The sequence below is a fragment of the Oncorhynchus kisutch genome, unplaced genomic scaffold, assembly GCF_002021735.2.
Source record: "Oncorhynchus kisutch isolate 150728-3 unplaced genomic scaffold, Okis_V2 scaffold2100, whole genome shotgun sequence".
NCBI classification, from domain to species: domain Eukaryota; kingdom Metazoa; phylum Chordata; class Actinopteri; order Salmoniformes; family Salmonidae; genus Oncorhynchus; species Oncorhynchus kisutch.
The window spans coordinates 7,907-35,769 of record NW_022264045.1 but is presented as its reverse complement, the minus strand read 5'-3'; the positions used below and the strand labels follow the sequence as shown (position 1 = coordinate 35,769).

At 45.6% G+C, this 27,863-nt stretch overlaps 2 protein-coding genes across 4 annotated transcripts; both read right to left on the bottom strand.

Annotated features, from left to right (window-relative positions):
- On the bottom strand, positions 1 to 27,282 carry LOC116369250 (autotransporter adhesin BpaC-like). The gene is made up of 4 exons (XM_031819386.1): positions 27,147 to 27,282; positions 27,002 to 27,060; positions 25,988 to 26,896; positions 1 to 692 (listed from the first exon to the last, which is right to left on the bottom strand). Exons 1-4 carry the CDS (start codon positions 27,173 to 27,175, stop codon positions 1 to 3), a joined length of 1,689 nt encoding a protein of 562 aa, XP_031675246.1. The 5' UTR covers positions 27,176 to 27,282.
- On the bottom strand, positions 8,248 to 11,248 carry LOC116369251 (putative mediator of RNA polymerase II transcription subunit 26). Of its 3 annotated transcripts, XM_031819388.1 has the most exons (6): positions 11,126 to 11,248; positions 10,978 to 11,030; positions 9,597 to 10,889; positions 8,671 to 9,506; positions 8,556 to 8,590; positions 8,248 to 8,475 (listed from the first exon to the last, which is right to left on the bottom strand). In XM_031819388.1, exons 3-5 carry the CDS (start codon positions 10,884 to 10,886, stop codon positions 8,581 to 8,583), a joined length of 2,136 nt encoding a protein of 711 aa, XP_031675248.1. In that variant the 5' UTR covers positions 10,887 to 10,889; positions 10,978 to 11,030; positions 11,126 to 11,248; the 3' UTR covers positions 8,248 to 8,475; positions 8,556 to 8,580. The 3 variants fall into 3 exon arrangements, with proteins under 3 accessions (XP_031675248.1, XP_031675247.1, XP_031675249.1); XM_031819387.1 differs by having other exon boundaries at positions 8,671 to 10,889; positions 11,126 to 11,247; XM_031819389.1 differs by having other exon boundaries at positions 8,254 to 8,475; positions 8,671 to 10,922.
- Positions 27,283 to 27,863: the final 581 nt, after the last annotated feature.

Below are 27,863 nucleotides of genomic sequence, written 5' to 3'. Positions count from 1 at the left end.
TTATGGGTTGCTGCTTCTGCTGAAGGCACTTGGGTCGGAAATATGTCCACCAGGTATTGGCCAGTCCAGTGACGCTTGATGAAGCATTGTGGGTGGCCGCGCTTCCGAGGCAATTATAGGTGGCCGCTGCATGGCACTGTGTCCAGTTGCTTCCATTACCGAGGCACCATGGCCAGTTGCTTCACCTAAGGCATTTGGGCCAGTCGTGGCACTTGATGAAGCATTGTGGCCAGTTGCTTCAGCTAAGGTATTTAAGCCAGTCGTGACGCTTGATGAAGCATTGTGGCCAGTTGCTTCAGCTAAGGTATTTGGGCCAGTTGCCACACTTCCCGAGGCATTCTGGGTGGCAGCTTGCGCGGCACTGTGGCCAGTTGCTTCCGCTGCCGAGGCACTATGGCCAGCTGCTTCACCTAAGGCATTTGGGCCAGTCATGGCGCTTGATGAAGCATTGTGGCCAGTTGCTTCAGCTAAGGTATTTAGGCCAGTCGTTACGCTTGATGAAGCATTGTGGGTGGCCACTTCCGAGGCATTATGGGTGGCCGCTGGCATGGCACTGTGTCCAGTTGTTTCCACTACCGAGGCACCATGGCCAGTTGCTTCAGCTAAGGTATTTGGGCCAGTCGTGACACTTGCTGAGGCATTGTGGGTGACTGCTTCTGAGGCACGGGATCCGGTTGCTCCACCTAAGGTATTTGGGCCAGTCGTGATGCTTGCAGTGGCATTACGGGTGGCTGCTTCACCTGCCGAGGCACGGGATCCGGTAGCTTCACCTGCCGAGGCACGGGATCCGGTAGCTACCGCTGCATTGTCGCCAATTCCTTTTAAATGATTTTGGGGAATATATCTATAATTACCTTTGAAAGAAAAGAACGTTTCAAATTGTAAAATGCCATCATTTGAAGTTCTGCTATTTATACAGTGTTACTTTTACTGAATTATATGTGCAGAACAAAACACACCTTTAGGTGGAGGATAACAGGTTATCCCTCCAATTAGCAGGCAACAAATCCAAGAAATTCTAAATAAAAATATCCTAGTCAGTTAAATACCTTTAAAAACATGGAAGACAAGGGAATCAAACTAGAGCCATACAACTTACCTCAAAGACATTTCAAAACTCACAGCCATTTTTCTCATCAAATCCTCTCTATTCAGAACTAATGGTAGCCAGAAGCCTTACCAGAAGATCCCTGATATTGTATCTGATTGTCTTTTTTGCTGCGCCTTACAAAGGAATCCTAGACCCTTCTAATCTGGCTGGTTAATTAGGTACATCTGCAAGCCACTGAACATAATTTCCATTGGTCCAATTTCCCAATTGAGATTAGGTGCACTTGATTTCATTCAGCTGGTGTGCTTAAGGGTTTGCGCATTCATGGACAAAGCCAATGGTTTCAAAGAGTGAACTCTACCTACCCAGTGCACTGGGTGAGCTTAATCAAGTGCACCTTTATTTCATGCTAACTAAGATCCTGCCAGGGGCTTTTGCAGGTGCACCCTCAGTCGTCCGGTAGAAGTGTGTTGTGCAAAAATATATTTTAGATTTTTCAAAGTAGCCTCACTTTGCCTTGATGACAGCTTTGCACACTCTTGGCATTCTCTGAACCAGCTTCATCTGAAATGCTTTTTCAACAGTCTTGAAGGAGTTCGAACATGTGCTGAGCACTTGTTGGCTGCTTTTCCTTCACTCTATGGTCCAACTCATGCCAAACCATATCAATTGGGTTGAGGTCGGGTGATTGTGGAGGCCAGGTCATCTGATGCAGCCCTCCATCACTCTCCTTCTTGGCCAAATAGACCTTACACAGCCTGGCGATGTGTTGGGTCATTTGTCCTATTGAAAAACAAACGATAGTCCCACTAAGCGCAAACCAGATGGGATAGCGTATAGCTACAGAATAGTGTGGTAGCCATTGTACCTTGAATTCTAAATAAATCACAGACCATGTCACCAGCAAAGCACCCCCACACCATCACACCTAGTCCTCCATGCTTCATGGTGGGAACCAGACATGTGGAGATCATCCGTTCACCTACTCTGTGTCTCACAAAGAATGCATATACAATTTCATCCCGTGTCATGAGTCTTTGGCCAAACAGGCAGTCGACTACAGCAGGCAATTGTGCTAATTTGTGTCAATGTTTGTGAAATGAGATCCATGTGACACATTATGCTAGCTAAGCTTCCCTGCTAGTGCCTTGCCGGCTTCATCATTGGAACTTAAATGGATCCATTTAAGGTCTGAGTTCTCATACTATGTAGTTAGATGATTTCACCAACAATACTTGGTTTAGATAAATGGACTTGTTCTTATTTCGACATTATTTAACCAGTTAGGCCAGTTGAGAACAAGTTCTCATTTACAACTGCGACCTGGCCAAGATAAAGCAAAGCAGTGAGGCAAAAGCAACCACACAGATACACATGGGATAAACAAACGTACAGTCAATAATACAATAGAAAAATCTTTATACAGTGTATGCAAATGAAGTAAGGAAGTACGACAATAAATAGGCCAATAGTGACAAAGTAATTACAATTTAGCAATTTACACTGGAGTGATATATGTGCAGATGAGGATGTGCAAGTTGAAATACTGGTGTGCAAAAGACCAGATAAACAAAAACAAACATGGAGATGAGGTAGGTAGTTGGTTGGATGGGCTATTTACAGATGGGCTGTGTACAGCTGCAGCGATCGGTAAGCTGCTCTGACAGCCGATGCTTATAGTTAGTGAGGGAGACATAAGTCTCCAATTTCAGTGACTTTTGCAATTCGTTCCAGTCATTGGCAGCAGAGAACTGGAAGGAAAGGTGGCCAAAGGAGGTGTTGGTTTTGGGGCTGACCAGTGAAATATACCTGCTGGAGCGCGTGCTAGGGTTTGGTGTTGCTATGGTGACCAGTGAGTTGAGATAAGGCGGAGCTATACCTAGCAAAGACTTATAGATGACCTGGAGCCAGTGGGTTTGGCGACGAACATGTAGCGAGGACCAGCCAACAAGAGCATACAGGTAGCAGTGGTTGGTAGTATATGGGCCTTTGGTGACAAAACGGATGGCACTGTGATAGCAAATTGGATGCAGTCTGAGTGTTGGAGGCTATTTTGTAAATGACATCACTGAAGTCAAGGATCGGTAGGATAGTCAGTTTTACGAGGGTGTTTGGCAACATGAGTGAAGGAGGCTTTATTGACGTTCTGTTGTCTGTTTGGGAATATCTTTGTTTATTGATAGTTTAAACCGTTCCAGGCATTGTAAAGATCAAAGTACACTGAATCCACTTTTTAAGACGCTGTGGATCAATTAATGCACTTGCAGGAAGAATGAGCTATAGGTTAAAAATCTATTGACGCTCATGTGAATCAATATGGGAAACAACAACAAAAATCTATACATTTAAGCTAGAAATATCAGGTTTTTGCATGGGCTGCTTAATCCACTTTATCTGCCTGCCCATGTCGCCCTTCCGCATCTGGTGTACGGGGCCGAGCTACAGCTGAGTTTGTCAGACCATGTGACATAACTGAACTCCATCTTCTCACGAAAGCGTCTGTGGCGTCTGAACGGTTTGGCCTACAAACTATTATGACCGCTATGGAAAGGGGAGACTCATAAACATGGTTCCGTTTTGCTCTACGACCCCAACAAGTTTCACGTACTCATCTGAAGGTAACCCATACAAACTAATGGAAGTATGGAGGTAGTTGTGCCAACATACATAAAGGGTTAAATATGTGCCATCACCAAGATAATGGATAGACTACAAAACTTCTCCATTAATGAAAAGGTGTTATTCAATGTGTTTCTGTGGGCTATGGTAGCAAAGGCAAAATTCAATATTTTATCAAAACATTGCGATAAAATGTTGATAGCTAAAAGTGTCCCAAAGATTCATGCAGCTAATTGATCATGGTTGAACCTTTAAAACAATTCCTTAAAACTTCTTATGGACGAGGTCCCTGTGGCGGGATCAAATCAGCGGAAATTTTAGAGCGCAACCTATTGTTTTCGATAAAACTCAAACTTTCATTAAAACACACATACAAGGTATTGAATTAAAGCTACACTCGTTGTGAATCTAGCCACCAAGTCAGATTTGTAAAATGCTTTTCGGCGAAAGCATGAGAAGCTATTATCATGAGAAGCTACACCCCGAATACCAGACCGTCAACAAAACAACAGATTTTGCGGTAGCCGGCGCAGAAATAAAATATAAAACATACATTACCTTTGACGAGCTTCTTTCTTGGAACTCCTATATGTCACATAAACATCACAATTGGGTCTTTTTCCCGATTAAATCCGTCATTGTATACCCAAAATGTGATTTGCTGAAGACCGGTCTGATCCAGAAAAATGCCCCTTTACAAGACGCAACGTCACTTTTTAAAATTACAAAAGTTGCCTATATACTTTTACAAATCACTTCAAATTACTTTTCTAAACCAACTTTAGGTATTAATAAATGTTAATAATCTATTAAATTGATCACGGGGCGATCTGTATTCGATAGCAGCAAGTCTTGAAATCATACTCCATGTTTTCACTTTCATAACATCCTGTGGTGAGCCCCAAGAAAGGAAGAGCCTACACGTCACCAAACCAAGGATAAAGCAGCCCCAAAATGACAGCACTGGCGACATCGTGTGGAAGCTGTAGGCGTTTACAGGGGATCCCCATGTATTTTTTTCAGCCTTAGACAATACATTGACTGGCGGATGGATATTATTTTTGTGTTTTTTGTGAACAGTTTTTCGAAGGATTTTAACTCCTAAACACGTTATGTTACAGACACGATTTAACCAGTTTTAGAGACTTCAGAGTGTTTTCTATACACACACACTTATCATATGCATATACTATATTCCTGGCATGAGTAGCAGGACGCTGAAATGTAGCGCGATTTCTAACAAAAAGCTGCGAAAATTCGCACCCTCCTTAAGAGGTTTTATGTTCGCTTAGTACTCTCCCTAAGGCTCAGACTGAGGTTGATGAATAAGTCTGGACAGGCAGTTAACCCACTGTTCCTAGGCCGTCGTTGAAAATAAGAATTTGTTGTTGACTTACCTAGTTAAAGGTAAAATAAAAAAATAAAATTCAGCCGCAACAGCATTAATGAGGTCAGAAATTGATGTTGATTGATTAGGCCTGGCTCGCAGTCGGCGTTCCAATTCATCCCAAAGGTGTTTGATAGGGTTGAGGTCACGGCTCTTCGCAGGCCCATCAAATTATTCCACACCAAACTGTTTTTGTATGGACCTTGCGTTGTGCACAGGGGCATTGTCATGCTGAAACGGCAAAGGGCCTTCCCCCAAACTGTTGCCACAGTTGGAACCACAGAATTGTCTAGAATGTTACTGTACGCTATAGCGTTAAGATTTCCATTCACTGGAACAAAGCGGTCTTGCCCAAGCCACCAAAAACAGCCCCAGACCATTATTCCTCCACCAAACTTTAGTTGGCACTATGTAAATCCAAATCAAATCTAATTGTTTTTGTCACATACACATGGTTAGCAGATGTTAATGCGAGTGTAGCGAAATGCTTGTGCTTCTAGTTCCGACAATGCAGTAATAACCAACAAGTAATCTAGTTGCTTCTGCGGCATTTGAGCAGGATGCCACACTTGCTGAGGAATGGGGGCCGGTTGCTTCTGCTGCTGAGACATGGCAGTCGGTTGTTTCTGCTGCATTCAAGCTGGACTCCACACTTGCAAAGGCATGGCGGTCGGTTGCATCTGCCGCCGAGTCTCAGTGGCCGGTTGCTTTTGTTGCTGGGGCATTTAAACCAGATGTCACACTTGTTGGGGAATAGGGGCCCGTTGATTCTGCTGCTGCGGCATTTGAGCCAGATGCCACAGTTGCTGGGGATTTGGAGCTTTATACCACACTCGCGGAGGTTGCTTAGGTTGCTTTTGCATCAGAGCTGGATGCCACACTTGCTGAGGCTTCTGTGGCATGCAACTGGTTGCTTCTGGTGCTGAGGCATGGCAGTCAGTTGCTTCTGCGGCATTTGAGCACGATGCCACACTTGCTGAGGAATGGGGGCCAGTTGCTTCTGCTGCTGGCTGAATTTGGGCTGGATGCCTCACTTGCTAAGGCTTCTGTTGCATGGCAGTTGGTTGCTTCAGCTGCTGAGGCACAGCAGCTGGTTGCTTCACCGAAGATATCTGCGCTAGCCACCACACTTGCTGAGACATTGTAGCTGGTTGCTTCTGCCGAGGCGTGCATGGGAGCCGGTTCCTTTTGTGTGCTGGGACACAAGAGACAGTTTAGTTTCTTTAACTAGGCAAGTCAGTTAAGAACAAATTCTTATTTACAGTGACCGGCTACTTGTAAAGCCCACCGGTCAAACCCTCCCCTAACCCGGACGACGCTGCCCTATGGGACTCCCGATCACAGCCATTTGTGATACAGCCCTGATTGAACCCGGGTCTGTAGCGACGCCTCTAGCGCTGCGATGCAGTGCCTTAGACCGCTGCACCACTCGGGAGGGGAGGCCTTCTTGCTGGGGCATAGGAGCCGGTTCCTTTTGTTGCTTTAGAATAGGAGCTGGTGTCTTTTTATATCGATAAGTACCTAGGAACCAAGACAATTCAGCATAGTAAAATGCCATCATTTAATAAGTTATTGGCACTATACAAAGTGTTATTTTAACTGAATTATTTTGTGCTATACAAACACACCTTTGGGTGGAGGATAGCAGGTTCTCTCTCCAATTAACAGGCAACAAATCCAAGAAATATTAAAAATGTTTTTTATCCTAGTCAGTTAAAACACAGCTACCTGTAAAACCTGGAAGAGAAGAGGAAACCAACCACAGCGCGTAGTGAACATGGCTGAGGTGCACCCATGACCAGCTCTGAAAACAGATTGCATAGCGGAGAAGGTACGGTGGGATTCGAAATGGTCGGTAATCTGTTTGCTGACTTGGCTTTCAAAGACCTTAGGCAGGGTAGGATAGATTTAAGTCTGTAGCAATTTGGGTCTAGAGGATCGTGGACCAATTCAATGGTTTTATAGAGGGAAATCTAACTATCCATTGCCCTGGGTGAGCTTAATCAAGAGCACTTTTTAATGCAGGCTAATGAAGTTCCTGCCAGGGGCTTTTGCAGGTGCAACCTCAATGGTCCGGTAGAAATGTGTTGTGCAAAAAGGTTGCACACACATTGAGATCGTGTCCAAAAATTCCATACTGTGACAAATTAAATGAAGTTGTCTGTTGACGTATGCTAGACAAGAGATTGTCCAAAAGCAAAGTGCAACTTCTTGTAGAAAATTCAATGCATATACAATTTCATTCATGTTCATGAGTCTGGCCAAACAGAGTCAACTACAACAGGCAAATATGTCTAGTCCAAAAGTCCTGGGTGACATCTTATGCTAGCTAAACTGTCATGTTAGTGCCTACCAGCTTCCTCTTTGGAACTTAATGGATCCATTTAAGGGCCTAATTCTCATACTACGCAGTTCGATTATTAATTGGTAAAGAAAAATGTGCATGTTTAAAGACAGTCTATACAGAATACATTTGTTAATTGATCGGTTAAACCGTGCCAGGCATTGTAGAAATCAAATACACCGAATCCATTCCATAGGAGCCTGTGGTACAATAAATGGACTAGGAGGAATGGGCTACAGGTGAAGAGTATTGAGGCAGTCAAAGTAAAAGGCCCATCAAAATCCAGTTGAAGCTAGAACATTTTTAATGGGCTGCGTCTCAATCCACTGCATCCGCCTGTCGCCCTTACGCATCTGCGGTGGACAGGGGCCGAGCTACGGTGGTGTTGGTCAGACACCCCAAAAATGCAGTCTCAAAAACATCTATAGCTTCAGAACGGTTTGGCCTACAAACTGACCATTATGGGAAATTGACTCCCGAACATAGTTACATTTCCCTCTATGACCCCACAATTGTAAGACAGGTAACCCATACAAACAGAAGTATGGAGGTAGATGTGCCAACAGGGGTTGAAGCATCCAAAATAACATTTGAGTCAACTAGATATGGAAGACTCCTAAACTGATTTGACCCTTTGCTATTTGTGGTATGGGCTATAGTATAAGGCCAAATGCAAGTTTGAAACTAAATGGTCACTCAATTCTAGTAGCTAAATGAGCCATGGTCTGACCATCTAAAAACCATTCCCTATATGTTAGCTTACTGAGGTTGAAGACAGTCTCACTGTATACAATGCATGCCTACATCTAAAGTATGAACATATGAAGAATGTCTGACAACTCACCCCTTGACAAATGTAGACCCAAGCTTTTATTTTGAACAGCCAGTAGCAAAGGTAAAAGACTAGAAAAACAAAGAATTAACTGGGCAGTCATTTTTACTACAGACTGCACACCACCTGTTCTCAATTAGCAAGCAATGGACATGAGAACCATTATTTCACAGAGACATTTTTGAAAGTAGCACTGTTCATGTACTCCCTCACGCTAGAGTAGCAAGAGCACCAGATACTTCCTGGTCAAAACAAAAGCAGAAAGAAATGCAGTGTCAGCAACACAGAATGTTAAGTAACAAATGTCAAAAACAATTCTCACCATTAGCTTCTAGAGGATGAATCCATTACATTTTCCTGTTGAAAGATATATGGTTAGTACAAAGGACTTCAAATTCAGAGAGCAAAGTTCAGAGCAGGTTAAAGTGAACCATTACCTTGCAGAATCCTTCACTAGTGATGGATATACGCTTGGTGCACCAGTACGAACAAAACTGTCCTTGGGAGCATTTCCACTGTCAACAGGCATAGCGTCCCTAGGAGTGTAGCGGGTTAGGGAGAATACAGTCCTGCCATTCCCGTAGTGCGATTTGGAACTGTAGGAATAGATTGGGATGACACCCGACTGTTCAACGATGCTGGCCTGAGTGCTACTAGAGGCACCATCATCAGTGCTTTCGTAGTGATTCTGCTGAGACATTGGGGCCAGTTGCTTCTGGGGCATTTGAGCTACATGCCATAATTGCTGAGGCATGGGGGTCAGTTGGTGCTGTGGCATGGCAGTGTGTTGCTTCCGCTGCTGGGACATTTGAGCTGGATACCACACTTGCTGGGGTACGGCGGTCGGTTGCTCCTGCGGTAGAGGCATTGAGGCCGGTTGCTTCTGCTGCTGGGGAAATTCAGCTGGATGCCATACTTGCTGATGCGTATGCGGCATGGCGGTCACCGCAGCGACTTGCTTCTGGACCATTTTAGCTGGATACCACACGTCGTGAGGCTGCTGGGGCATAGGGGCCGGTTGCTTCTGTGCCCGATGCCACACTTGCTGAAGCATGGCAGCCGGTTGCTTATGCTGCTGGGGCACTTGAGCGGATTGCCACAGTTGTGGTGGATTGGCGGTCAGTTCGTTCTGCGGTAGATGCATAGTGAATGGTTGCTTCTGCTCCTGGAGAAATTGATCTGGATGCCACAATTGCTGAGGTGGCTGGGGCATGGCGGTCGGTTCAATTTGCTGCTGAGGTTCAGTAGCTGGTTGCTTTTGCTGCTGAGGCATTTGAGCTGGATGCCATACTTGCGGGGGCATGGTGGCCTGTTGCTTCTGTGGTTGAGGCATTGGGGCCAGTTGTTTCTGCTGCTGGGGCATTTGAGCTGGATGCCACTCTTGCTGGGGCATGGCGGTCGGTTGCTTCTGTGGTAGAGGCATGGAGGCCAGATGCTTCTGGGGCATTTGAGCTGGATACCTCACTTGCTGGGGTATGGTGGCCAGTTCCTGTTGCTGCTGGGGAATGTGCATTGGATGCCACACTTGCTGAGGTTGCTGGTGTATGGCGGTCAGTTCCTTCTGCGGTAAAAGCATTAGGGCTGGCTGCTTCTGCTGCTGGGGAAATTGAGCTGGATACCACTCTTGAGGCATGGTGGTCAGTTCCTTCTGCTGCTGAGTTGCAGCTGCTTGTTGCTTCTGGACCATTTTAGCTGGATACCACACGTCATGAGGCTGCTGGGGAATGGGGGCCAGTTGCCACAATTGCTGAAGCTTGGCAGCCGGTTGCTTATGCTGCTGGGGAATTTGAGCGGATTGCCACAGTTGTGGTGGAATGGCGGTCAGTTCCTTCTGCAGTTGACGCATTTGGACGGGTTGCTCCTGGGGAAATTTGGCTGGATGCCACTGAGGTTCAGCGGTTGGTTGCTTCTGGGGCATTTGAGCTGGATACCACACTTGCTGAGGTTGCTGGGGCATGGCGTTCAGTTCAATCTGCTCCTGAGGATCAGCGGCCAGTTGCTTCTGGGGCTTAGCTGGATACCACACTTGCTGGGGCATGGCAGTCAGTTGCTTCAGCAGCATTTGAGCTGGATGCAACACTTGCTGAGGTTGCTGGGTTATGGAGGCCGGTTCCTTCTGCTGCCGAGGTTCAGTAGCCGGTTGCTTTTGCTGCTGGGGCAATTGAGCTGGATGCCACACTTGCTGGTGCATGGTGGCCGGTTGCTTCTGCTGAATTTGAGCTGGATACCATGCTTTCTGGGGCATAGCTGTTGGTTGTTTCTGCGGTATAGGCATTGGAGCCGGTTGCTTCTGGGGCATGGTGGTCAGTTCCGTCTGCTGCTGAGGACCAGTAGCTGGTTGCTTTTGCTGCTGAGGAATTTGAACTGGATACCACACTTGCTGAGGTAGCTGGGGTATGGAGGCGTGTTCCTTCTGATGCTGAAGTTCAGTAACTGGTTGCTTCTGGGGCATTTGAGTTGGATACCACATTTTCTGAGGTGCCTGGGGCATGGGGGCCAGTTGCTTTTGCAGAATGGCTGCCAGATGTTTCTGTTGCTCTTCGGTCAGCTGCGCTTGCAATTGAGCTGTTGGAGTTGTAATTACCATATCCTTTAGACTTAAGTGGGCCTGTATAGAGCCATGCTGCATCAGAACCTGGTGCAGGATACCCATCACCTAGGTTAGATAAAGAAAAAGTAAAATGCCAGCCTTTGAAGTTATTGGTACCACAACTGTTACTTGAAATGAATGTGTAGAAACTCACTTGATGTAGAACAGGTTATCACGCCAATTAGCAGGCAACAAAGCCAAGAAACTCTTTAAAAAAAGAAAAAAGTATGTTATAAACACAGCTACCTGTAACACCTGAAGGACAAGGGAAACAAACTAGAGCAATACTTTTAAAAACCTACCTGAAAGCGATTCCAATCATCACGGCCATTTTGCACCTCAAAAGCTCCCCAGTAATCAGAACTAATGGCTGGTATAAGCCCTAGCATAATATCCCTTATGCTGTATCTGCAGGCTTTTTTTGGTTGCTCCTTTTGAACAAATCCCAGACCCTTCTAATGTCATTGGCTAATTAAGGACAGCTGTAAGGCCCTGAACTACATTTGATTCCTAATTCCAAATTGACCCCTAAAACCTACACCCTGGCCTAAACACTTCTGTGCATCAGAAATTATTGAATAGGTATAAGCAATATGGCAACAATTGCATCCAGCCTATCAGAATGCAAGGTGATGCAATTACCATATTGCTATAACCTATCTGATTGTTTCAAATGCCCATAAGTGACTAAGTGGTAGGTGTAGGGGCTAGGGGTTGATTTGGAATTCAGGATATTTACTCAGGTGTGGTTGATTCTCTAATTGAGTTCCTGACAGGTTCCTGACAGGTTTGACCGCCCTTACTCTAAAGCATGCTTCAAACTCATTACACGGAGGGCCGAGTGTCTGTGGGTTTTTGCTTTTTCCTTGTACTTGATTGCTGAATTAAGGCCGCTAATTACTCCCCTCACCTACGGTAGTTGTCTAGGTCTTAAACAAAAACCTATAGACACTAGGCCCTCCATGGAATGAGTTTGACACCCCTGCTCTAAAGTAGGAAACACATTTTGTCTTGGCACTTCATTGATCGGTTTAAATTATTGCTTGTACAAAATTTACTTGGTTCATTTGAAGATTAGAGGCTAAATGAGCAGTTAGGCACCATTATTTTACACATGCCTTCTTTTAAACCGTGTGTTTCATTCAGCATAGTAACAGTAGTACATCTTGGACAAATTCTGAATTCAGACAGATGCCAATTAAACACTCACATTATGCAAACACTGCACACATATGCTTTGATGAGCTGAGTCTTTAATTTTTCAGAGGCAAACATATAGTAGGGCTCGTTTGAGTGGTAAGGCTAAAGCTGACTGTAGACCAAAGTCAAGAAGTAAAGTCAGGAGAGGTGCATCTGCGACAACCGAAATTCGGATACTGTCTTTTTCCAACAGCAAGGCTCAGATCACCATGGCAGTGTTGCCATTGTTTATAAAAGGTTTCCTTTATAATATCAAAAAAACATGTCTCCAACACCCACTCACAAACTGAAATAACTTATGTTACATTATACAATAAATGAGAGAGAGCCTCAATCAAATTGGTTCCTGTTTCAGTCATGTTCTTGTTCGCGTGGGTTAAACAAAAACAATAATGATTGGGTGACAATGGAGCCCCCACATGACAGGTGATGGCTGCAGGATGAAGTTGGTGAAGAGCAATTGCAGAAACTTGGAGATTCTGCAGATTTTCGTAAAGTTCATGCAGTCGACATATAGACTCACGTGGTAAATGTTTTATCCCCAGAACGCAAAACACTTTGAAAGGCGGTGACCAACAATTGTCACCTACTTGACAATAGTGATCAGCTCGAAGGTGCCCACTATCTCCATAAAATGTCTCCCTCATGTGGATGAAATAAAACACAAGACAACAACCCATCTCCTCATCCTCTGACCGTCTACCCTCCTTTGTGGAAGCTTTTTTTCCAATGTTGTCTCAACTTTGATTGCAGTACACATCCACAAACACATAAACTCGAATGCAACTGTTTAGATAGCTATGCATATATCTCCAGTCCCCTTAAATCTGCCAAAGTGTTTTCCCTATTCCGACTGATGTTTCCGCTTGCATTCCATCTCTGATAATTATACTTGATTCAAAGTCTGTGCCTTGAAAATTCCAATGTCCTTTTCTTCTCCTGTTTCTTTCAGCACAGCAGGCAGACAATCTGTTCTTTATTCTGGTCTTTTATATTCACCCCGAGTGCTCCAATCCTTCTGTACTTTATTGTACGGCCCTTAATGTCTAGAAATCTGCACTAACTCCCCTCTTCCACTGCTGTAGGCTGGCCTACTGTAACTGGAAGGCAAATGCATGTCACTTAAATCAGACCGGGTTCAAATACTATTTAAAATATTTCTATTAATTTCACATACATTCAAAGTAAGTATTCTGATCTTTTATTTGAAAAGATAAGTAGTTAAATGTTATGTATTTGGAAATACACTTGGAAAGTGTTTGAAAAACTCCAAATCACACACTATTTTACACTCCAATGTATTAAATAAGTATTTGAAAATACTGTCAAATAATACAATTTGTATTATAACCCAGATATTATAACTCAGATACTGAAATACACATGTTTTTGAATACAGGTCTGCACTTAAATGTAGCATTTGCATGAAAATACACAGATATATATTGTATTATACTGCATCACATTCCATTGTATTTGTTGTTTCTTTGCGATTGCATTTGAAATCCTCAACTGTCATTTTTTCTGAAGACAGATTCCAATTCTTCTTTCTCTGTTAGACCCTCCAGGCCCTATTAGTCTACTGAGTTCAGTCAGTTGCAATTGTAACCATCAGATCCAACATCTCAGTGGTGAGTAGCCACTGAGCTGTTGTCAACTTGCAGATGGCAGTCCTCACATAAAGACACACCATGCCCACCAGAGCACACACATAGCCTACATCAGATTCAGGCAGAAATCAATACTGACTCCAAAACAGACACAATTATTATTTACATTCATTTATTTGTTTGTTTTACAACTCAGTTTTAGGATCAGGTACTAGTGCCTGCTTCACCTCCTAAAATTAAGAAAAAATAAAAAAGCCTGTGGCGAATTTGCCAATCTTGGTGTTCTCTGGCAAATGCCAAACATCCTGCACGGTGTTGGGATGTAAGCACAACCCCCACCTGTGGACATCGGGCCCTCATACCACCCTCATGGAGTCTGTTTCTGACCGTTTGAGCAGACACATGCACATTTGTGGCCTGCTGGAGGTCATTTTGCAGGGCTCTGGCAGTGCTCCTCCTTGCACAAAGGCGGAGGTAGCGGTCCTGCTGCTGGGTTGTTGCCCTCCTACGGCCTCCTCCACGTCTCCTGATGTACTGGCCTGTTTCCTGGTAGCGCCTCCACGCTCCGGACACTACGCTGACAGACACAGCAAACCTTCTTGCCACAGCTCGCATTAATGTGCCATCCTGGATGAGCTGCACTACCTGAGCCACTTGTGTGGGTTGTAGACTCAGTCTCATGCTACCACTAGAGTGAAAGCACCGCCAGCATTCAAAAGTGATGAAAACATCAGCCAGGAAGCATAGGAACTGAGAAGTGGTCTGTGGTCCCCACCTGCAGAACCACTCCTTTATTGGGGGTGTCTTGCTAATTGCCTATAATTTCCACCTGTTGTCTATTCTATTTGCACAACAGAATGTGAAATTTATTGTCAATCAGTGTTGATTCCTAAGTGGACAGTTTGATTTCACAGAAGTGTGATTGACTTGGAGTTACATTGTGTTGTTTAAGTGTTCCCTTTATTTTTTTGAGCAGTGTGTATACAGTGGGGCAAAAAAGTATTTAGTCAGCCATCAATTGTGCAAGTTCTCCCACTTAAAAAGATGAGAGAGGTCTGTACTTTTCATCATAGGTACACTTCAACTACGACAGACAAAATGAGAAACAAAATCTAGAAAATCACATTGTAGGATTTTGAATGAATTTATTTGCAAATTGTGGTGGAAAATAAGTATGCAGACAGCATTGGCTATAAATTATCGTTCAGTTTGGTCTCCTAAACAAAGCTCTTATCTCGTTCTTGGTACAAAATGGTACCAAGACATTACCTCACACAATTGATATATATCAATTGTCATTTTAGACACTCCCATCCCAAATACAACCCATTCTGGACAAGCTCATGGAGAGGAGAGTGAGTAAGGGCAACGAGAGAGGGAACATAGAATGGTTCCAGACACTACCATCCTCCTCTCCCCGATGGGAAAAGTAGGGAGTGACTGGCACACAGACATTGTGGAGCCAAGGGATAATTGGTTCCCCCTCAATCATCCCTACGCATGGTTTAAAATATATGTTTACACATGACGACAAGCTTGACCTCTCCCCTCTCTGCGGCCCAAGTAACTGAACCCAGGACAGAGAAAGTATAACTGCAAATGGCCACAACAAGATACATTCTAAATGAGAAGTAACTCACAAGAATATAATGAAAATAAAACATCTTATCTATGTTACCCAACTAATTCTGATTCATCCCCAACAAATGTTCTGAGGTTGGTTCTCCATAGTGACAGGACAAAGGAATTTCTCTGTGGCCTGAGATTTACCAGGGGCGTGAGGGGCAATAAAAAAAAACACGTCTTCAGACCCACAGATCTCTCCTCTGTTGTGGTTGAGAGATAATCTGTAGGGTTGTGGTCTCCTGTATCCTGACGTGATCAAGACAGTCATGACACTGCTTTCCCAGGAACAGGCCCAGATCCCCGTGATTTGTGTGAAGAGAAGGTAGAGAAAAAGGGGCCAGAGACTGGACTGCCTTCTGAGAATTAGTAGGCGATCGAATAAACCCCCACATCCTTCCATTCTGCTAGCAAACGTGCAATCTTTGGAAAATTAAATACATGACCTACGCGGAAGATTAATTCAAAACTGTAATATCTTATGCTTCACAGAGTCGTGGCTGATTGACGACATTATCAACATACAGCTGGCTATCCTCCAGGATAGAACAGCGGCGTATGGTAAGACAAGGTGCGGTGGACTATGTATTTTTGTAAATAACAGCTGGTGCACGATATCTAAGGAATTCTCAAGCTATTGCCAGCTTGAGGTAGAATATCTCATGATAAGCTGTAGACCACACTATCTACCTAGAGAGTTTTCATCTGTATTTTTTGTAGCTGTCTACATACCACCACAGACTGAGGCTGGCACTAAGACCGCATTGAATGAACTGTATTCTGCCATAAGCAAACAGGAAAACGCTCACCGGGAGACGGTGCTCCTAGTAGCCGGGGACTTGAATGTATGGAAACTTAAATACATCTTACCAAATTTCTAATCAGCATGTCAAATGTGCAACCAGAGGGGGAAAAAAACTCTGGACCACCTTTACTCTACACACAGAGACGCACACAAAGCTCTCCCTCACCCTCCATTTGGCAAATCTTACCATAATTTAATCTTCCCGATTCCTGCTTACAAGCAATAATTTAAGCAGGAAACACCAGTGACTTGATCAATAAAAAAGTGGTCAGATGAAGCAGCAGCTAAGCTGCAGGACTGTTTTGCTAGCACAGACTGGAATATATTCTGGGATTCCTCCGATGACATTGAGGAGTACACCACACCAGTCATTGGCTTCATCAGTAAGTGCATCAATGACGTCGTCCCCACAGTGACCGTACGTACATACCCCAAACAAAAGCCATGGATTACAGGCAACATTTGCACTGAGCTAAAGGCTAGAGGTGCGGCTTTCAAGGAGCGGGACGCTAACCCGGAAGCTTATAAGAAATCCCGCTATGCCCTCTGATGAACAATCAAACAAGCAATACAGGACTAAGATTGATCGTACTACACCGGCTCTGACACTCGTCGGATGTGGCAGGGCTTGCGAACCTTTACAGACTACAAAGGGAAGCACAGAAGAGAGCTGCCCAGTGACACGAGCCACCAGACGAGCTAAACTACTTCTATGCTCGCTTCAAGGCAAATAACACTAAAGCATGCATGAAAGCAAAAGCTGATCAGGAAGACTGTGTGATCACGCTCTCCGCAGCCGATGTGAGTAAGACCTTTAAAGAGGTCAACATTCACAAGACCGCTAGGCTTGACAGATTACCAGGACGTGTACTGCGAGCAGGTGCCGACCAACTGGCAAGTGTCTTCACTGACATTTTTAACCTCTCCCTGTCCGAGTCTGTAATACCAACATGTTTTAAGCAGACCACCATAGTCACTGTGCTCAAGAACACTAAGGTAACCTGCCAAAATGACTACCGACCCGTACCACTCACGTCTGTAGCTATGAAGTGCTTTGAAAGGCAGGTCATGGCTCACATCAACACCATTATCCCAGCAACCCTAGACCCACCCCAATTTGCATACCGCCCTAACAGATCCACATATGATGCAATTTATTGCACTCCACACCGATATTTTTTGACTAGAGCTCAGCATTCAACATCATAGTGCCCTCAAAGCTCATCAATAAGCTAAGGACCCTGGGAGTAAACAACTCCCTCTGCAACTGGATCCTGGACTTCCTGACGGGACGCCCCAAGGTGGTAAGATTAGGGAATAACACATTCGCCACACTGATCCCCAACACAGGGGCCCCTCAGGGGTGGGTGCTCAGTCCCTTCCTGTACTCCCTGTTCACTTATGACTGCACGGCCAGGCACGACTCAAACACCATCATTAAGTTTGTCGACGACACAACAGTGGTAGGCCTGACCACCGACAACAACGAGACAGCCTATAGGGAGGAGGTCAGAGACCTGGCCGTGTGGTGCAAGGACAACAACCATTCCCTCAACGTGATCAAGACAAAGGAGTTGATTGTGGACTACAGGAAAGAGAGGACCGAGCATTCCCCCATTCTCATCGACGGGGCTGTAGTGGAGCAGGTTGAGAGCTTCAAGTTCCTTGGTGTCCACATCACCAACAAGCTAACATGGTCCAAGCACACCAAGACAGTCGTGAAGCGGGCACGACAAAACCTATTCCACCTCAGGAGACTGAAAAGATTTGGCATGGGTCTTCATATTCTCTAAAGGTTCTACAGCTGCACCATCGAGAGTGGTTGCATCTCTGCCCGGTATGGTAACTGCTCAGCCTCCGACCGCAAGGCACTACAGAGGGTAGCGTGAACGGCCTAGTACATCACTGGGGCCAAGCTTCCTGCCATCCAGGACCTCTTTCCTAGGCCGTGTCAGAGGAAGGCCCTAAAAATTGTCAAAGACTCCAGCCACCCTAGTCATAGACTGTTTTCTCTGCTACCGCAAGGCAAGCGGTACCAGAGCACCAAGTCTAGGTCCAAGAGGCTTCTAAACAGCTTCTACCCCCAAGCCATAAGACTCCTGAACATCTAGTCAAACAGCTAATCAGACTATTTGCATCCCCCCTTTACACCGCTGCTACTCTCTGTGGTTATCATCTATGCATAGTCACTTTAATAACTCCACCTACATATTACCTCAACTAAACGGTGCAGCTGCACATTGACTCTGTACCACCATGTATATAGTCTCGCTATTGTTAATTTACTGCTGCTTTTTAATTACTTGTTACTTTTATTTCTTATTCTTAGTCATATTTGTTTTTAAACTGCATTGTTGCTTAGGTTCTCGTAAGTAAGCATTTCACCGTAAGGACCTGTTGCATTCGGTGCAGTTGACTAATACAATTTGATGCCTACATATAACTACATCTAAAGTATGAACATACCGTATGAATAAGGTCTGACATTTCCCCACTGGACATTGACCATGTTAACATGAGCACAGCAGTCTGGATTGTAGCTCATATCCCACATAAGGTCTTATTCGGGATGAGCTCTTTACATGCACTTTTAATATCCCGCTCATGAGTATCCCTGTATCCATGAATAAACAGAATATTCCTCATTTAATTGTATGGGTTAAATGGAATAGTAACTGAAATATGGACACTGACGGCAGGACTATAACCTCACATGTAATAAACTCAGCAAAAAAAAGAAACGTCCCTTTTTCAGGACCCTGTCTTTCAAAGATCATTTGTAAAAATCCAAATAACTTCACAGATCTTCATTGTAAAGGGTTTAAACACATGCTTGTTCAATGAACCATAAACAATTAATGAACATGCACCTCTTGAACGGTCGTTAAGACACTAACAGCTTACAGACAGTAGGCAAATAAGGTCACAGTTATGAAAACTTAGGACACTAAAAGAGGCCTTTCTACTGACTCTGAAAAACACCATGCCCAGGGTCCCTGGTCATCTGGATGAATGTGCCTTAGGCCTGCTGCAAGGAGGCATGAGGACTGCAGATGGGGTCAGGGTGATAAATTGCCATGTCCGTACTGTGAGACGCCTAAGACCGCACAACATGGAGACAGGACAGACAGCTGATCGTCACAGGATCGGCACATCTGAAGATCACACCTGCGGGATAGGTACAGGATGGCAAAAACTGCAGAGTTACACAGCTACTTGCCACAGCTACTTGCCCAAGCCTCCCCAGCTTCTTCTTCACCCAAATCCAGATAGCAGATGTTCTGAAAGAGCTGCAAAACCTGGACCCGTACAAATCAGCTGGCCTAGACAATCTGGACCCTCTAAAATTATCCGCCGCCCTTGTTGCAACCTCTATTACCAGTCTGTTCAACCTCTCTTCATATCATCCGAGATCCCTTAAGATTGGAAAGCTGCCGCGGTCATCCCGCTCTTCAAAGGGGGTGACACTCTAGACCCAAGTTATAGACCTATATCCATCCAGCCCTGCCTTTCTAAAGACTTCGAAAGCCAAGTTAATAAACAGATCACTGACCATTTTGGATCCCACCCTACCTTCTCCGCTGTGCAATCCGGTTTCCGAGCTGGTCACAGGTGCACCTCAGCCAAGGTACTAAACGATATCAAAAATCAAATCAAATCAAATTTTATTTGTCACATACACATGGTTAGCAGATGTTAATGCGAGTGTAGCGAAATGCTTGTGCTTCTAGTTCCGACAATGCAGTAATAACCAACGAGTAATCTAGCTAACAATTCCAAAACTACTACCTTATACACATAACTGTAAAGGGATAAAGAATATGTACATAAAGATATATGAATGAGTGATGGTACAGAGCGGCATAGGCAAGATGCAGTAGATGGTATCGAGTACAGTATATACATATGACATGAGTATGTAAACAAAGTGGCATAGTTTAAAGTGGCTAGTGATACTGTGGGAGCAAGATGTACATATAGGGAGAAACATAATACTCTACCCAAGAGAAAGATACACTTAGAGTGCATTTGCCATTCTGGTAAAATGCATTGTCTATTGTATAGGACAGGAAGCCAAAGTAAGGCCATGAGAGCAAAGGACAGCTGGACATACCAAGGTCAGAGGGACATACAAAGGAGGGGGTCAGCCAAATGACCAACTGATGGACTATAGACATAGGGCATATAATTTTAGGACATGAAGGGAAGAGACACATAGTCTACTAGTCCTAATAAGGACAAGCCAAATATAAGGGGCCCATAGGATAAGATGGGCATGTATTATTTTTGGGACATGAAGAGGTCCTGTCACCATTATAACTTGACTGAAAGCAGATATGGGCGTTATTGGGCGTGAACAAGCAGGAAACACAGCTTGAAAGATAATGGTGGCAGATGGACTGAGGGAAGTAACTTAATTTGCATGTGGGATGGACTCATATGTTGTATGTGTATAAATCAGAGCCAGTGCTCTGGAAAAGTGTGTGTTCCGCGGACCATCTAGGCTTCTGATATGTCTGTATTAAAAGCCTATATTGAATTCACAAGTTCTTGTAGGTGTTATATTTTGTAACGATCCTCCACGACACTACCGCCATCGAGAAAAGACAGTACTGTGCAGCCGTCTTCATCGACCTGGCCAAGGCTTTCGACTCTGTCAATCACCGTATCCTTATCGGCAGACTCAACAGCCTTGGTTTCTCAAATGACTGCCTCGCCTGGTTCACCAACTACTTCTCAGACAAAGTGTGTTGACAAAGTGTGTCAAATCAGTGTGTCAAATCGGAGGGCCTGTTGTCCGGACCTCTGGCAGTCTCTATGGGGGTACCACAGGGTTCAATTCTCGGGCCGACTCTTTTCTCTGTATATATCAACAATGTCGCTCTTGCTGCGGGTGATTCCCTGATCCACCTCTACGCAGAAAACACCATTCTGTATACATCTCACCCTTCTTTGGAAACTGTGTTAACTAACCTCCAAACGAGCTTCAATGCCATACAACACTCTTTCCATGGCCTCCAACTGCTCTTAAATGCTAGTAAAACCAAATGAATGCTTTTCAACCGATCGTTGCCCGCACCCGCCACTCACGCCGCCAAACATACCCTCGTAAAACTGACTATACTACCGATCCTCGACTTCGGCGATGTCATTTACAAAATAGCTTCCAATACTCTACTCAGCAAACTAGATGCAGTCTATCACAGTGCCATCCGTTTTGTCACTAAAGCCCCTTATACCACCCACCACTGCGACCTGTATGCTCTAGTCGGCTGGCCCCCGCTACACATTCGTCGCCAGACCCTCTGGCTCTATGCTCCGCCTTATCTCAGCTCAACGGTCACGATAACAACACCCACTCGTAGCACAAGTTCCAGCAGGTATATCTCACTGATCATCCCCAAAGCCAACACCTCATTTGGCCGCCTTTCCTTCCAGTTCTCTGCTGCCGATGACTGGAACGAATTGCAAAAATCACTGAAGATGGAGACTTATATTTCCCTCACTAACTTTAAACATCAGCTATCTTAGCAGCTAACCGATCGCTGCAGGTGTACATAGCCCATATCTACCTACCGCATCCCCATATTGTTTTTATTTCATTTTTTGCACACCAGTATTTCTACTTTCACATCATCATCTGCTCATCTATCACTCCAGTGTTAATGTGCTGAACTGTAATTACTTCGCTACTATGGCCTATTTAATGCCTTACCTCCCCATGCCATTTGCACACACTGTATATAGACTTTCTTTTTTTCTATTGTGTTATTGACTGTACGCTTGTTTGTTCCATGTGTAACTCTGTTGTTTGTGTCGCACTGCTTTGCTTTATCTTGGCCAGGTCGCAGTTGTAAATGAGAACTTGTTCTCAACTAGCTTACCAGGTTAAATAAAGGTGAAGTACATTTTTTTTTTATCAACACCAGGAACGCACAATCCCTCCATCAGTCCTCAGACTGTCCGCAATAGGCTGAGAGAGGCTGGACTGAGGGCTTGTAGGCCTGTTGTAAGGCAGGTCCTCACCAGACATCACCGGCAACAACGTAGCCTATGGGCACAATCCCAGCGTAGCTGGACCAGACAGGACTGGTAAAAAGTGCTCTTCACTGACGAGTCATGATTATGTCTCACCAGGGGTGTTTTTCGGATTCGCATTTATCGTTGAAGGAATGAGTGTTACACCGAGGCCTGTACTCTGGAGCGGGATCGATTTGGAGGTGGAGGGTCCGTCATGGTCTGGGGCGGTGTGTCACAGCATCATCGGACTGAGCTTGTCACTACAGGCAATCTCAACGCTGTGTGTTACAGGGAAGACATCCTCCTCCCTTATGTGGTAACCTTCCTGCAGGCTCATCCTGACATGCCTCCAGTCATACTGCTCGTTCTGTGCGTGATTTCCTGCAAGACAGGACCAGTTGGATCAGAGGGTGAGGGCTAGGGTAATTCCCCCTAGAAATCTCCGGGAACTGGCAGGTGCCTTGGTGGAAGAGTGGGGTAACATCTCACAGCAAGAACGGGCAAATCTGGTGCAGTCCATGAGATGCACGGCAGTACTTAATGCAGCAGGTGGCCACACCAGATACTGTTACTTTTGACTCCCCCTTTGTTCAGGGACACAATTCCACTTCTGTTAGTCATGTCTGTGGAACTTTTTCCAGTTTGTCCTAGTTGTAGAATCTTATGTTCATACAAATATTTACACGTTACAGTTTGCTGGAAATAAACAGTTGACAGTGAGAGGACATTTCTTTTTTTGCAGAGTTTATATTAACTTCAGTTGCAGTGAAATGATAAAAAGGAATCTTTAAATTGTCTTGGGAAGAGGAGTGGATAAATATTTCTATCAGCCTCTTGGCGAAAATGCACATGTAATGTGTCATCTTTGACACTTTTGCAAGCAGACAGCATTTCAATCACATTCAATACACACCCAAGACTAACTGAAGTTGACATTCTCAGCATTCCATTTCCTTAAAATCTGTCAAAATGACATTTGGCACAGGACCAATGTTTCCACTGTGTTCTAGCATGCTACCTGGTCCTTAAATCATTTTACCTGTTAAGATTGCTAATGCATTTATTCTATCAACGTAAGACATTTGTGAGCACTACTTTAGTCTTCTGGGGCAACAAGTTGACAGAAGAGAAGCTGCATGTTTTAAAATATAGTTGACAAATGGCCTACCAAAAGGAAGTAAGCAGAAACTGGTCTAAATTAGGGGTGAAAGTAGCCGTTAAGCTTAGTTATGGTGGATCAAACTGAGCAAGTAGCCCACTTTAAATGAATTTGACAGAGTCAGACAACCATGAGATGTATGCGCAGGCTCCGTTTCACCACAAAAACAGAATTGAGGGTTACATGCCACAGTAGCCCATCTCCGGGGTACAAGCTTTCTCAGGTTTATGTAAAACAGGATTAGATGTTTATATGTCAACACAAAAATACTTTAGTATCCCAAATGGGATATTGATGGTCAGTGGCTTTAACGTAGAGCCAATCTTGGGATTTGTCAACCAGCAGCAAAGATAAAAAATAAATTATATATTTCAAATCCAAAAGAATAGAACATTCCCTTTTACTACAAATTGCACTGGCAACCAACACGGTTCTCAACCAGCTAGCCAAAGGTAGACATTAAACACACAGTATTTCAAAACACAAGGAAGCACTTAAGGTACAATATTTTATTGTTTTACAAGTAATGCAGGGTAGCATGAGCGGCAGCATCTCCCTGGCCGACGCAAAAGCATACAGTGGAAGCTTAAAGAAAGTGTCAGCAACAACTTGGATTTGTCATCTAAAGGATGAATCTACCATTGCAATTCTGTTGATAGATGATTAGTACAAATGATTTCTAAATCAGAACGCAAAGTGCAGGTGAGTGTAAAAGTTGCACATTACATCCCAGTAGACTTCCCTTGTGGCAGGGCTCCTTTAGCAGGTTGTGAGTTTTTAGCAGGTGGGGATATGCTTGGTTCAGAGATGCCAACGTCACTACAGTCCTTGAGAGTATCTCCGCTATCAAAAGGGTATAACCTCCCCAGTGGTGTGGCAGGTTTGGGAGTAGACATTTTTGCCATTCTCATACACAGATTTGTAAATATATTGGGATGAGAACTGACTATTCAACGATGCTGCCTTGAACGCTGCTGGAGCTGAGACATTGGGTGCTTTCATTGTCACCATCAGACCCAAAATCCTGAGAAACACCACTGCTGCTAAAATCCATGTTGCTTGAGGAGTTGGCTCTCCTGTTCAAGGCCTGTGGCTTCCGCCGAGGCAAGGGCGCCTGTGGCTTCCGCCGAGGCAAGGGCGCCTGTGGCTTCCGCCGAGGCAAGGGCGCCTGTGGCTTCCGCCGAGGCAAGGGCGCCTGTGGCTTCCGCAGAGGCGCCTGTGGCTTCCGCAGAGGCAAGGGCGCCTGTGGCTTCCGCAGAGGCAAGGGCGCCTGTGGCTTCCGCAGAGGCAAGGGCGCCTGTGGCTTCCGCAGAGGCAAGGGCACCTGTGGCTTCCGCAGAGGCAAGGGCGCCTGTGGCTTCCGCAGAGGCGCCTGTGGCTTCCGCAGAGGCGCCTGTGGCTTCCGCAGAGGCAAGGGCGCCTGTGGCTTCCGCAGAGGCAAGGGCGCCTGTGGCTTCCGCAGAGGCAAGGGCGCCTGTGGCTTCCGCAGAGGCAAGGGCGCCTGTGGCTTCCGCAGAGGCAAGGGCGCCTGTGGCTTCCGCAGAGGCAAGGGCGCCTGTGGCTTCCGCAGAGGCAAGGGCGCCTGTGGCTTCCGCAGAGGCAAGGGCGCCTGTGGCTTCCGCAGAGGCAAGGGCGCCTGTGGCTTCCGCAGAGGCAAGGGCGCCTGTGGCTTCCGCAGAGGCAAGGGCGCCTGTGGCTTCCGCCGAGGCAAGGGCGCCTGTGGCTTCCGCCGAGGCAAGGGCGCCTGTGGCTTCCGCCGAGGCAAGGGCGCCTGTGGCTTCCGCCGAGGAATTTGAACCAGATTTGATGAGGTACCGACTTGATGAGGTACCGTGGCCGGTTTCTTCACCTAAGGTATTTGGGCCAGTCGTTACGCTTGATGAAGCATTATGGGTGGCCGCTTGCATGGCACTGTGGCCAGTTGCTTCCGCTGCCGAGGCACTGTGTCCAGCTTCTTCACGTAAGGCATTTGGGCCAGTCGTGGCACTTTCTGAGGTATTATGGGTTGCTGCTTCTGCTGAGGCACTTGGGTCGGATATGTCACCCAAGGTATTTAGGCCAGTCGTGACGCTTGATGAAGCATTGTGGGTGGCCGCTGGCATGGCACTGTGTCCAGTTGCTTCCATTACCGAGGCACCATGGCCAGTTGCTTCACCTAAGGTATTTGGGCCAGTCGTGACACTTGCTGAGGCATTGTGGGTGACTGCTTCTGAGGCACGAGATCCGGTTGCTCCACCTAAGGTATTTGGGCCAGTCGTGGCGCTTGATGAAGCATTTTGGCCAGTTGCTTCAGCTAAGGTATTTAGGCCAGTCGTTACGCTTGATGAAGCATTGTGGGTGGCCGCTTCCGAGGCATTATGGGTGGCCGCTGGCATGGCACTGTGTCCAGTTGCTTCCATTACCGAGGCACCATGGCCAGTTGCTTCACCTAAGGCATTTGGGCCAGTCGTGGCACTTGATGAAGCATTGTGGCCAGTTGCTTCAGCTAAGGTATTTAGGCCAGTCGTGACGCTTGATGAAGCATTGTGGCCAGTTGCTTCAGCTAAGGTATTTGGGCCAGTTGTGACACTTGCTGAGGCATTGTGGCCAGTTGCTTCAGCTAAGGTATTTGGGCCAGTTGTGACACTTGCTGAGGCATTGTGGCCAGTTGCTTCAGCTAAGGTATTTGGGCCAGTTGTGACACTTGCTGAGGCATTGTGGGTGACTGCTTCTGAGGCACGGGATCCGGTTACTCCACCTAAGGTATTTGGGCCAGTCGTGGCGCTTGATGAAGCATTTTGGCCAGTTGCTTCAGCTAAGGTATTTAGGCCAGTCGTTAAGCTTGATGAAGCATTGTGGGTGGCCGCTTCCGAGGCATTATGGGTGGCCGCTGGCATGGCACTGTGTCCAGTTGCTTCCATTACCGAGGCACCATGGCCAGTTGCTTCACCTAAGGCATTTGGGCCAGTCGTGGCACTTGATGAAGCATTGTGGCCAGTTGCTTCAGCTAAGGTATTTAGGCCAGTCGTGACGCTTGATGAAGCATTGTGGCCAGTTGCTTCACCTAAGGTATTTGGGCCGGTTGCCACACTTCCAGAGGCATTCTGGGTGGCAGCTTGCGCAGCACTGTGGCCAGTTGCTTCCGCTGCCGAGGCACTATGGCCAGCTGCTTCACCTAAGGCATTTGGGCCAGTCATGGCGCTTGATGAAGCATTGTGGCCAGTTGCTTCAGCTAAGGTATTTAGGCCAGTCGTTACGCTTGATGAAGCATTGTGGGTGGCCACTTCCGAGGCATTATGGGTGGCCGCTGGCATGGCACTGTGTCCAGTTGTTTCCACTACCGAGGCACCATGGCCAGTTGCTTCACCTAAGGTATTTGGGCCAGTCGTGATGCTTGATGAAGCATTGTGATCAGTTGCTTCAGCTAAGGTATTTGGGCCAGTTGTGACACTTGCTGAGGCATTGTGGGTGACTGCTTCTGAGGCACGGGATCCGGTTGCTCCACCTAAGGTATTTGGGCCAGTCGTGACGCTTGCAGTGGCATTACGGGTGGCTGCTTCACCTGCCGAGGCACGGGATCCGGTAGCTTCACCTGCCGAGGCACGGGATCCGGTAGCTACCGCTGCATTGTGGCCAATTCCTTTTAATTGATTTTGGGGAATATATCTATAATTACCTACGAAAGAAAAGAACGTTTCAAATTGTAAAATGCCATCATTTGAAGTTCTGCTATTTATACAGTGTTACTTTTACTGAATTATATGTGCAGAACAAAACACACCTTTAGGTGGAGGATAACAGGTTATCCCTCCAATTAGCAGGCAACAAATCCAAGAAATTCTAAATAAAAATAAAAACATCCTAGTCAGTTAAATACCTTTAAAACATGGAAGACAAGGGAATCAAACTAGAGCCATACAACTTACCTCAAAGACATTTCAAAACTCACAGCCATTTTTCTCGTCAAATCCTCTCTATTCAGAACTAATGGTAGCCAGAAGCCTTACCAGAAGATCCCTGATATTGTATCTGATTGTCTTTTTTGCTGCGCCTTACAAAGGAATCCTAGACCCTTCTAATCTGGCTGGTTAATTAGGTACATCTGCAAGCCACTGAACATAATTTCCATTGGTCCAATTTCCCAATTGAGATTAGGTGCACTTGATTTCATTCAGCTGGTGTGCTTAAGGGTTTGCGCATTCATGGACAAAGCCAATGGTTTCAAAGAGTGAACTCTACCTACCCAGTGCACTGGGTGAGCTTAATCAAGTGCACCTTTATTTCATGCTAACTAAGATCCTGCCAGGGGATTTTGCAGGTGCACCCTCAGTCGTCCGGTAGAAGTGTGTTGTGCAAAAATATATTTTAGATTTTTCAAAGTAGCCTCACTTTGCCTTGATGACAGCTTTGCACACTCTTGGCATTCTCTCAACCAGCTTCATCTGAAATGCTTTTTCAACAGTCTTGAAGGAGTTCGAACATGTGCTGAGCACTTGTTGGCTGCTTTTCCTTCACTTCAACTCATGCCAAACCATATCAATTGGGTTGAGGTCGGGTGATTGTGGAGGCCAGGTCATCTGATGCAGCCCTCCATCACTCTCCTTCTTGGCCAAATAGACCTTACACAGCCTGGCGATGTGTTG